General features: G+C 44.9%; 1 protein-coding gene across 2 annotated transcripts in view; it reads left to right on the plus strand.

The window, feature by feature from the left end:
* Window positions 1-12,881, plus strand: part of PLXNC1 (plexin C1) — a 1,076,103-nt gene that overhangs the window by 238,274 nt on the left and 824,948 nt on the right. For both annotated transcript variants that reach the window (XM_069629799.1, XM_069629800.1), the window contains exon 4: window positions 6,831-6,931. In XM_069629799.1, coding sequence (XP_069485900.1) covers window positions 6,831-6,931 — 101 coding nt within the window. The remainder of the gene's footprint in view (window positions 1-6,830; window positions 6,932-12,881) is intronic.

The raw sequence follows: 12,881 nt of genomic DNA on the forward strand, positions 1-12,881 counted from the left end.
TGACACCCTCCACTCTGGCCCACAATCCTTCTCAGTCTTTAGAAATATGTATATGTGTGGCTTTCTTTCTTTCTCTTTCTCTTTCGTGTCAACGATCACTGTGCCACACTTTCACTCAGCTTGGACCAGGTCTTTACTAGTATTCTTTTCGGTCACACATACCTTCAATGAACGCTCCTCCTACCTGGCTCACTCGCCGTGGCTACGTACTCAGGACGCAGGTTCCTCACGGCTTGATCAGCTGCTGCTCGGTGGATGCGGACGAAGGGCTGTCAGGGATGAGTGGCCCCTCCTCTCTGGCTCGACAAAATTCCCAACACAAGAGGCCGCGCTGCTCAATCAGCGGTTGAGCCGCACCTCCCTGGGTTGAAGATCAAAGGGCTGTTGGCGGTGATTGGCCCTCCTCCCTGGTACAACGAATTCACTGCAGCTCACTCTTCTCGACAGTAACAGAATATCAGATGAACGGGCCCCTCTCCGCATGAACGGAGCCCTCTCCGTAACTCTTTCAACTATTAATGAACAAAATGCTCTATGTATAAGCGCAACGGCGCTCTGTTAACATCCAAAGCTTCCTTCTGTCACCATCTCCTAATACGCCCAGCAGTAAAGGACGTCTTTTCCTCCATCGTCTTCTGTCTCCTAACAACGACAATAATAACAAACTCAACAAAGTAAAGCACCTTAACCCCTTCCTCTATTGCTAATATTAGATACCTGTGAATCATTGAGACCCCACAGTAATTATTAGGTCTTTGACCTCGCCTTAAAACTAACAACAGCCACGTTATCACTGCACTCAATAGAACCTCCTCTGTAACACACCATGAAGAGCAACTGTTCCCTCACTGGAATGGCTCTGTCACCTTAACATAATTCCCATATCTGCAGGTAGGGGTATAAGACAAAGCCCACTGAGATTCCAGAGTGAAGCAGACTAAAGGGCGGCACTCAAATATGACCACACTTTTAAAAAGCTGCCATCATTTCAATGTCAAACAATTCATCTTTAGGTCAGCAAATTACCAACTCTGTGACAGCACTTTTTCATGACCTGGCCTTACTGTCACATAATCACATGTATCATTGAGCCTGTTGGGTCAACTAGAAGTTAAACACGTCTTCAACCCCCAAAATGCAATCATTTACAAAACGAAGCGTGAAATGCCCTTCATTTATAATAATATATTTATTGTGTTACAGTTCTAATTATTAAACTTTACACAAATACAAATAAAAATATGTCAATATTTAGAAAATAAACAAAAAGAGGGAAAAAGAAGAAGAATAAAAAACATTCTTATAGAAATATATACAATCAACCTATCACTCAACATTAATAGTCTCTTAAAATCAGATTTCTCATAAAGTATAAGGAGTTAGGAGTAAGCAGAGAGGATTTTGTATAAGCTTAAATCTCGTTGCTTCAATTCACAATAGTCTCCACTTAGCTATAGCAACTCTTATTAGCTATGCTACAACTTTATACCCAATCTAGCTTCCACACTCAGCCAGATGGTATACAATGCTGTCAGTAAGCGCATACTGTTAGAATTTACACAATGGTGCCAGAATAGATCTTCTTTGATGTAGTTAATGTCATGGGCAAACGGTCCTAGCAAAATGGAGATTGTTATATTCATTTCAGGGCAGTCAGTTAGGAGATGTTTTGCCGTTTCCTGCTGGTCTTTATTTTTACATAATCGACATGTGCGCAGTTCAGCGGCTATCTTATCTTTGCGCCCAGTATTCGTGAACGTTGGTAATTGCTCTAATCTAAGTAATAGATTAAATCGTCTAGGCCTGACAGATGGACAGATGTTCAGATAGTTCTGAGGTTTCTTGAATTCATAGAGTCTATATTGGACGAATTTATAGGTTTTTAGGTTCCTTAGATGTTCAAAATTCTCCAACCAATCCCAAAGTTCGATACGCTTCTTAAGGGCCCTAAAAGCTTCCTCTGTATAGGGTCCTTCTCGAATTTGCCAACCTATTTTAGCATAAAATCTGGACATCTGATGTATTGTATCACAAGACAATTTATCCCTGGTCATTTCTTGGTAGACAGCTGTTAGGAGCCCATTCCCTGCATCACGGGTCATCCTTAAATAAATCATGGCCCGCTTCTTCAGTACAGTTGCTTTTAGTGAGATCAGACCAAATTCCAGTCTGATAATGGCCATCGGTATACATGGGGGTAGGCCTAAAACCGCACGCCAAAATTTACCTTCAATTACCTGAAGCCAATTTAATTCTATGTCAAGAAGTGCTTCCAGCCCATAGATTATGGCAGGAGAAAAGGCTTGTAGGTATAGTTGGCGTGTTCCCCAAAGGGTGAAACCACCATGCTGGGCCGTGAACTTATGGAATAGAGCAGTCAATTGTGCCGCTCTGATGTTGCGCGATTGTTTACATAACGCATAGTCTCCAAAGGTTTCAAAATCAATCCCCAGAAATCGATAGTGGGGGACATATGAAATATTTTCCAGGCCTACTGTTAATTGTACCCGTGATATCTTCTTTTTGGTAAAGCGCATAAGCTTGGTTTTTCCTAGGTTAATGCTAAGGCCATTGGCTTCTGCATAATCCCACAATGCAACCGCTGATCTGCGGATCCCACTGATGGTATAATCAAGGATAACCAAATCGTCTGCATATGCTAATACGGGACAGGTAGATTTGCCTATTTTTGGTGGGCAATTGTTTGCTGCAGCTATTGCCATCGGTATATCATAGACATATAGATTATAGATTAGGGGAGCGGTGACACAGCCTTGTTTTACTCCCCTATTTTGGGATACATTCTTAGTCATGCGACCATCTTGATCAAGTCTCAATCTAGCAAAATTATTTTGATGGAGGAGTCTAAGATAGTATAGTAGTCCTTCCGGGCATCCCATTACCTGCAATTTCTTCCATAGCCGGCTTCTAGGAATCGAATCAAAAGCTGCTGTAAAGTCTATATATAAAGCGTATAATGGTGTTGCCCCCGGTTTGAGAGCTCTCGATCTAAGAATGTCCATGACCATGATATTATAGGAAGTAGAGTAGCCCTGTCTAAACCCACTCTGGAATTTTGATAGGACACCAGAGTTCTCAGTCCATATTTGCAGCTCTTGAAGGAGTAAGGAAGCAAATATCTTCCCAGATGCATCAAGCATAGAAAGCAACCTATAGTTACTGGGGTCAAGTCTACTTCCCTTCTTATATACAGGGATTAATATCGCCTGTTGCCAGGAAAGGGGGATTTTACCAGTGTTTAAGACTTTATTAAATAATATAGCTAATAATCTTGCCCAGAACTCTGGGTAAGCTTTTATAACAATATTGGCTAAGCCATTGGGACCTGGCGCTCGAGACGATTTTATCTCTCCAATTTTATTCAGAATAGTTTCAAATGAAACTATAATCGGGGCAATTGTCGGGGGGCTACCTAACAGGCTACCGTTATCATCTTTCAAGTTTCGGTTTTCTAGGAATTTTTCCCAAACCCCAGCCTCAATAGGATTAGTTAGAGCTCCCTCTTGAGTTCCACTTGCCTCACTTAAAAGAGACCGGCCCTCATTACGACCCTGGCGGAGAGGGGTTTACGCCAGCGTAATGCATGGCGTACCTCTCCGCCAGATTAGGACTTTCCGTAGCGCCATGGCGATTTTTACGCCCGGATTTTCCGGGCGGAAAAATCCATGGCGCTACGGGTCCCCTCGTTAATTACGCCACCGTATTCTACGGTGGCGTAATTAACGCCTTCCCCACTCCCAGTATACCCTATGGGGCAAAAATGGGAATGGGGAAGGGTAAATGGGGATTGGGGACTTACCGCCCCGCCAAGGTCGGAATGGGGCGGTAAGTCCGCCAACCCCCATGGCGGAGTTGGCAGCTCTGCGCCATGGTCCATGGTGCAAATTGCACCATGGACCTCCGCCAGGGTCGTAATGAGGGCCACCATATTTTACGTGTCTTACCTTCACAAATGGTCTTTACTAATCTTTGCCAGGAGAGTAGCTTATCCGCCCTTCTCTTTACCTTAATAGCTGACCTGTATCTATTTTTGATTTCCCTTATCTTTACAAAGCAGTTCTCACCAGGTAAAAAAGCTCGTTTAACCCAGCGGAGTTCTGCTCGAAGGGTCCGCTTCATGTCTCTAATGATTTTATCATAAGGTACTTTTTTACCCGACTGACTTATCATTGCTCCTATTGGCACCGATGCATGCGTACCCACAAAAGCATGAATGCAATTCTCAATGGCCTCAATACTCATTGCACTGAAATTGGGGCCTTTGTGAAATTCAAGTGCCCCCAAAGCCTCAACTGCAAGTGCTATATTATTATCTGACCAGGAGATCCTGTTGCCTGACGTGTTAATTTTCAGCACCCCTAGGTTACTACGTAGTTGTTGTTCTCTACTACTACTGATTACACAATTCAGGACAGCATGATCACTCCACTCATTAGGATTAACAGTCATGTCTTCCACTAAATGAAGAATCTTGGGGCAGACGAATATGTAGTCCAACGTGCTGTGGGCTTTGCCATTTGTCCATGTTTGATGGCCCGGGTAGTCACTCATCGTTCTACCATTCAACATTGTCAGATCCCAGGACTCAAACAGATATTCCCATGCTTCCCCTTCCGCCCCTTTTTTATTATGGACCATCTCACTCCGATCTTTCAATTTCACATTTCCCGTTTTACTCTCCCGTCCCTTCATGTGGCAGTTGAAATCCCCAGCAATAATTATCCCTGCGCCAGCAGATGATGTCAGCCATGTGGCCAATATGTCATGGAGGGAATCTTGTAATTGTACACTTAAGGTTGCCCCAGGGGGGTTATAAAGATTTATCAACAGAATTTTGTCCAAGGGGACATGCCCTTCTGATCACCAAAGAAAGAAAGGGTGTCTTGCCCAATATAACACTGGATAGGTAAAAAGTAACATCCACGCCATCCTTTCCAAATGAAACATGAAATGGTCACCTCATCACTAAAAATGAAGAAAGGATGCGTCGCCCGTACATATAAGCAAAAGCCACACAATCTGAAATGGTTACTAAACAAAGAAGAGTCCTCACCCATTAAAACACTGGATAGGTAAAAAGCAAAAGCCACACAATCTGTGAAATGGTCACCAAACAGAGAAAGGACACCTCGCCCCTATAATAACACTGCAAGGTTAAAAAGGAAGGTCCACGCTTAGCACGCACACACGCATGCTGAAACTCAGGCCGTGAGGCTGCCCAGCCCCAGTGGTCGAAGTGTAAGAAAAAAAGTAGTGGAACTATGTTCCCTATTGGCCTGCCCCCGCTCCCACAAACCCATCGCCATGCCCTATCCCACGCACAACACGAACCCCCAAACACATGCACCTGCTATTTAAGGGAATGCTCAGTGCAGTGCACTGACAGTGCAAGTTTCAACTTCTTCCTGCACTTTTATTTTAAAACAAAACCATTCCGGAACGGTTTCTTTTGAAAATAAAAGTATAGGAACATGAAAACGTAAGCAAGAAATGTAGAGAAGCACCGCTCCCAAACACTCCCGCCCTCTTCGACCTCTGCTCCGCCCTTGGAGTACAGTACAAATGCAGAGCTCGGTAAAACAAAAACAAAAAAACACGGCTTTAGCTTAACCTTTCGTCAGTGGATCGTTGTGGCAGCCAGCAATGGGCACGAAAAGAAAAAAAACGCATACGAGTCACAAGTCGGAAAAATAATCTTCAGTCTGTTCTCCCTCGAACATTTCAACCTCGGGTGTGCAACCCCGATCTGCCTGACTCTACATATTTGTTTGTGAAATTTGCAGAAAAAAACAACACCTTTCGGGATTTACAGTGATCTGGGGGGCTGACCCGCAAACTACTGGCCATCTGATCCTGCAAGCTGATTGGGCACTGCCGGTTTTGCTAAATAAAGAACCAAGTGACTAATCAGCTAGCAGGAACAGGTACAGCTGCGACTTTGCTCTGCAGCTCGAATCGGCCTGCAGAGAAAATCAACGTCCCTCAGTACCGGTACTCATTTTTATTGACGAGAAATGGCGGCCCTCTAAAGTGCATATGTTGAGAAGTGCCGGTACTCGGGGCCGGATAGCGCTGGCCCATTTAAAGCACCGCCTAGAAGAGTGTGTCAGGAACATGCTGGTGGTACTCTAGTCTAGCTCAGAGGATGATTGCTTGGCATTTTAGTGTGGGCGGGACCAGACTGATGTGCAAATGGGTATTTCTCCTCTGCTGTGGCACAGAGCTAAAATGTTATTTGAACCCCTTCTGAGTAAGCCCCATCTCATAGACAAAGTTATTTAGCCTTGTTCATTCTCATTATAGGGGCTCTCACACTGTTGGCAAATCAGGAGCATGTTTTAAGGGGCTGTAAAAATACAAAGTACAAAAATACAACATAAAACCTTTAATATGTGTATGCAGTGTTTGTCCTCAGGTGTCTGGATAATGCAGAGACAATTAGAGCAATACACCCAATATCTCTGACATTCCCTGATCCTATGTCATGAAACCCCAGCAGCAGAGGCGTTGCTGCGGGGGTTGGGGGGCTGGGGAGCTGAGAGGGCTATAGCCCTGGGTCTTTTGTTTGTAGCCCCAGATAGAATCTCAGGGGCTACAAGCAAAAGGCTAGCTAGCCCCGAGTCCCGACAGTCCCGGCATTAGTGTAGCCCCGGATCTCTTCCAGACCTAGCAACACCCCTGCCCAGCAGCGTATTTATCCATCCAGCTTGGAGCACTTTTGTCATGAAGTATGATACATGGGACCATAACACATTCTGTGCATTTAGTTGTGGGATGCACTAATTCTATTATGTCTGTATTTGTTTTAGGTGTATCGAGTGAAGGTCTCAGACTGCGACCGGTACAAGTCCTGCGCACAGTGCCTTCTGGCCAAAGATCCCTACTGCGGTTGGTGCCACTCAAGTGCAAGGTTTGAAGTTCTTTAGAATGCATATAAAATGTTATAAAAAAGGTTTTTAAAGTGATACAAGTTATATTATGGAACAGACTGCGTCAAAACATAGTGACCATTCTTAGAGGTACAAGTTGGAACTTAAGATTTGACACAAAAAAACTTCTGACTTCTCATCCCTGCTTTTCATTACATTTTCTTCTGGTCAAAACACTGAAAACGATACATTCATACAAATGATCGCCATCACTCACGCGTTCGTTTTCATTTCCATGTCCTTAAATTGTACGCCTCTGTCTCCTTAACTTTTCCCTCTTTTTCCCTTTCCTTTTGACACCACAGACCGCCGTCTGGCTGCCATAGTGAGCGGGATCACAATTCACCTGTGCACTGACAATACTTAGGCCCTAATTCTGAGGGGCATGCAAAAATAGGAAAGTGTTCTTCCACTAAGGAAGAACACTTTCCTTAAAAGCACCATATTTTGTTAAATTGATAATGTGGCAGCCTGGCACCAAAGCCACGACGTTTGCATGTGCCTTATTTACTCCTTGACAACAGCCTTAGCTGAGGAATCCAGGGCCGGCACTTAGAGGGGCTTCTCCTTTCAAAGGCACTGGTTTTGCATGTAAAAAAGGAGATAAACTGACACCTCTGAGGTGTAGTTAATCTCTGCTGCACCCTTTCCCCTCTCTAAAAATAGAATTTCTCAGACTACAGCACAACTTTTCTAAATTGCTGAAAGCTTAAGTACACTCTCGCAAATTAGCAAAGTGGCAGTCTTTAAAGAAATGCTGGTCCTGCCACTGATACACATGTTTCCCTTACAACGAGAGATTTTAGCAGCTTTTGATGCAGGAAAGCACAACATCTCCCCTTCAATACTTCCACCGCTTTGCAGTGGTAGTTCTGGAAACTGGAGGGGACAATGTCGGCTTTCCACACAGATTTTAGCCAGTTACCGTGCTTTTGCCATGGCTGTTTTCACCAAAACTATTTTAAACATTGTGTTTTTGCCGCAGCCGTTTTTGGTGATTTTTGTGTGTTTGGGATACGGGATTTGGGGTGGTGGGTGGCAGGGTGAGGTGATGGCGGTTAGTTAGGTGGGGGCGGTACCCCCCAATTTAAACAAAAATCGTCAAGAATGGCTGCATCGAAAACACCACAGTAAAGATAGCCGTGACCTATTTTGACTTGCTAACCACATGTAGTCTATAATTGTGTTAACATTTAATTTAAAGAGTCGGGCACTACTAATGCTAGGTCTTTTGTTATCCAGTAATGGGAAATAGACATTGGCCTGTTGCAAGATCAGAAACTGTTGTTTAAGCTGTTTTACTCAAAACTGTGTGCAGATGTTCCTACACAGGCGTACCACTCCATGTGTGTGGCCATACCGCATTCTGTGGGCAAACTGTGGGCTAGGGACTTCCACACATAGTGGTAAGAAGGGTAAGGTAACAGAGCGAGAAGTCGCGCAAGGTGGGTGGGAAATTGTGGGATTAAGGAAAGTATTCGAACAAAGAGTATGGAATAGTGAATACTGAAAGATAGATGTAGTGGTACGAGGGGTGGGGAGCTTAGGAGCAGCCTACAAATAGATTTGTACACCAAGATGAGAAATGTGAATAGGGATTTGAAGACGCATAGAGAGCCCGTTGGCACAAAGATGGTGGCAAGAGGTGGGAGATGAGTGCAAAAGCTTGTAAAGACTATGGGCCTCATTACGGGTCCGGCGGTAACCCTGCTGGTGCTATCGCTGGGTTGCCGCCAGACCGTAAACATTTACCAGTGCCTGACTTCCTGGTGCCACCGGGCTATACCAAGTCCGGCGGCCGGGAATTCAGCCGCCACTAATTTTGTTAATCCCCATTCGTCCTATGGGACTCTTTGGGAGTGGGGACACGTGACAAGTCTGCCTACCTTGGCCACTGCGCCCGGCAGGTTCAGACCAGTCGGACACAGCGGCTGCGGCAGGCAGACTTGTAGTTTGCATGTCCAGAAACAAGGGTGCCAGTGAGCTTAGCGGCACACTTGTTTGCAGACCGGCAAACATGTAATGAGGTCCATTGAGTTGCAAAGTTAAGTGATTTGTTTAGAGGGGGTAAAGGGGTACTGAGGAAGGCCTAGGTGTGAAGGCTTGAACAGTAGTCCAGTCTTCTGGGAACGAGAGTGACAATGAGAATTTTAGAAGAGTTAAGGGTGAGGTGGGGGGCATCTTCTTAATATTCTTTAGAGTAAGCCTGACAGCAAATGCCGCAGCGGTATAGGAGCAGTGAGGACAATCCCAAGGTTATGAGCATTTTACATTACTCTATAGGACTTGGAGATTGGGAGATTTTTGGGATATTATTTGACATCATATGACAGGTATGCTCTCTGTGTAGTTGCACTATTACCTATATTGGTTCCATGTAATAATGTCGCCACAAAAATATCGCCATACAAAAATATCACCGAAAAATGGCCATTTTTTGTGGCAACATTATTGCATGGAACATGGGGGGGACACCCCCGCAACCCCCAAATTTGTTTTTGTTTTCTATTTTTTTCTTTTCTATTTTTTTTGTTGTTGCCCCTATCGCCACATATATCTGCTCTCTTGCATTCACGCCAGTCGTGGGCCAGTCATGGCCCACGGTTGTTCCAGGCATTCAGTCCTACCAGACATACTGGCACCAGTAGTGTGGATTGGAACCAGACAGTTCCAACCCTCTTCCTGGGCACTAGCACATGTAACATGCAGGAGCCCACGAAAGATGCGGTTTTCGCAGGAGGATGCATGTCCAAATAAGGAATACCTGGGTCTCTCGACCTGGGGAAGGCAAAGGTACAAAATGGCCAAAGGACAGAACAAAAGCCTTCATGGCATGGCCATTTTCGGCACTGGCCACAGTCTTGGGCCAAACATGGTAAATGTGATATTGTTCATCAAAAAGAAGTAAAAATACTTGTACAATCACCAAAAAATCCTTAGAGGGTGGCTAGGGCCATAAAACACAGGACCCCTATGCGCGGTACTGTAAGGTACTTGGCACATAGATAAAAAGTTACCAAGAAATGGCAACATAGTCAAAGACTAAGGGAAACATAGTTTCCCAGTACTGACAGCCTGAAAGACATGTCAGTTTCCCCATAAGAAATGAGCGAAACCCTAGAGGAGTGCAGCTGAAGGTTGTGCTCCACTGGAAAAAGTCAGGTTAGGGAAAATTGTACCTAAGGCAAATCTTTCCTAACAGTATGCAGCAAAGTTAGATTTATATCTATGAAGCATCAACTAAAACATTAAATATACTTCCAAACACAAAGAGCATATTTTAATGTATAGACCAGACTCCCTTTTTCTAAGTATATTATGTGCACATAAACCAAATAGTATGGTCATATTTTAATACTGAATCATTGCAAAGTGTTAGACTATTCGTCATTTTCTGATGACTGGGGTGCTAGCCCCTGTAGAGAGCTCCATTGCAAGATTGTACTCACTCTGCCACACCTCTACGAACCTATTCCCAAGGCGGCTGTTGGAATCTCAAATGCATATCCAGGCTCAAGTTGCCACCATGGGCATCCCTGTGCCTGTCAGTAGCACCCACGTGACATGCCATTCATCCCATAAGGCAAGTGGGCCTCTGCTTTAATTGTACTGCACTGATATGTTTGATCTGCCTTTTGAGGGCACAGAGCTTTTTCATTCCTTCACGGATGTGGAATTGATGAAGAAGATAACAAGCACTTAAATGGCTAAGTAACTGGTGATATTATTGAAACCAGTAACAAAGGATTTCTCAAAAAGACAAGCCAGGTCAGAGGCCTTGCTCTTTGGGGGGGCCTTAGGGGCTTCCAGGAAAGGAAGGCCAGGCAGCTGGAGCAGTCACCTAGCACGCATTGCAGGAAGTAGCGATGCACAGCTTCAAAGGTGTTCTTCTCACCCTCCTCAAAAGCCTTAAAGTAAAAATACAATGAGACTGGCGTCCAGATGCATGATACCCCTGCAGGGGACAGACTTGCTGGGCAGGTGCTACAGTGGCATCACCTTTTACAGGACCCATGGTTACTATCTGTCGTTTCAACGGGTTTTCGACAACCACTCCCCTCAAACCCCCCTTACCCTCCCTGTCACCAGTACTCCTGCTGGTTCAGGATCAAGCTGTGGAAACAGTTCCACAGGTAGTCAGGGGTCAAGGATTCTACTGGAGGATTTTTGCATTCCACAAGAAAACATAGGCGGCCCTGCAAGTAGTCTATACTTATCGTACCTCCATCTTTCCCTGACATTGGAAAAATTCAAGATGGAAAAATTCAAGATGGTGACGCCAGCATACATTACCAAGGCACTCTGTAGGGGAGATTGGATGTGCTCCCTGGACCTGACGGACGCGTATTTACAAGTCCCCATATGGAAACCTCACACACAGATGTTACGGTTCAGCACGATGGCCCATCATTTTCTATACATGGTCAGGTTTGGCCTAAACTCGGCTCCTATACTATTTACAAAGCTCATGAATGCAGTGGCATCCTTTCTCAGTCAGGAAGGGCATCACATATATCCTTATTTGGATGATTGGTTAATTATATCCAGTTTGCCAGAGGGAAGGACAATTACCAGTCTGAGGCTAGTGGAGGTTTTATTCGAGCAAGGATTCTTGATAAATCTGAAGAAGTCAGAACTTTTACCGACTCTGTGAATTTGGTGTTCCTGGGTATAAGATGGGACACTCTCACTGAGAAGATGTTCCCTACTCAGGAGAGATTCAGATACATTGTAGCAGGAGTCAAGCACTTTCTCTTCAGGCTCTCCACCTCAGCTTGGTGATGCCAGCATCTGTTGGGTCTCCTTGTGTGCTCATGGTACCTCTGGCCATATTCAAGATGAGAGCTAAGCAGATGCAGTTAGAAAGCTCATGGGACCATGAATCAGGCAACCAATCAGATAGGATATCCCTCGCAAGTTTCTTGAACAAGACCTGGTGTGTTGAACTCAAGAGTCCCATGTAAAGAGGCACACACCCTTCTAACCATCCCCGCATTCGGTAGTTGTTGCAGCCGATTCATCCATGGATGGGTGGGATTCTACTCTGGGGTCACACTCAGTTCACAGGAGGTGGCCCAAGGTGGAGAAAGATCACCACATACATTATCTAGAGCTTTTATGAAAGCTTTAGCTCTGGAGTGATTCCAGCAGGTGATACAGACTGAGATAGTGCTGATCAGCAACGTCAGCTCTGCTGCTATGTTTTATATCAACAAGCAGGGAGGGAAAAGGCCTCCAGCACCATGCAAACTCGCAGTACAAACATGGAACTAGGTGCTGGCTCAAGGTATTGTCCTCAGGTCAGTTCACTTGCCTGGGGAGGACAATTCAGAAGCGGACAGATAATTGAGCAGGCTTGGAACCACTACCTACATGTGGGAACTAAACCAAGTAGCCTTGATGATTGTGTTCAAGACATGGGGTCCTCCAGAGGAGGACCTGTTTGCCACGAGGAGAACACCAAATGCCTAGTGGACAGGTCAGGGCACAATATCACTGGGGGATGCATTTTAGATATCCTGGTCGGTATGTGGTGCTACGCCTTCCCTCCAACCTCTCTCTTGCAAGGTCAGGAACTCAAAGAAGTGCAGGATGATTCTGATCGCTCCTCATTGACCATCACAAGTGTGGTTCTCAGATCTTCTATACATGACTCAGCTAAGGCCCATTCAGTTACAGACAGGGCAACATCACCTGTTAATACAGCAGCGTGGTCAGTGATTCACCCGGCTCGGAACAAGCTAGCCCTCGCAGCATGATATGATATGATATGATATGATAGGTTATTTATGGTTCCTGAGGAGTGAACATTAGGGCGTGTTGGCTTTTCCCGGCAACATCTGCAAATAATTCAGAATGCTAGTAAGAAATCAACCTGGATTCAGAACAGGAGCAAGTATCCTTGGTTCTGCTTTTAAGCTAAAGACAACA

This window comes from Ambystoma mexicanum, chromosome 12 (genome assembly GCF_040938575.1).
Source record: "Ambystoma mexicanum isolate Mex_15411 chromosome 12, UKY_AmexF1_1, whole genome shotgun sequence".
In the NCBI taxonomy this organism is placed as follows: domain Eukaryota; kingdom Metazoa; phylum Chordata; class Amphibia; order Caudata; family Ambystomatidae; genus Ambystoma; species Ambystoma mexicanum.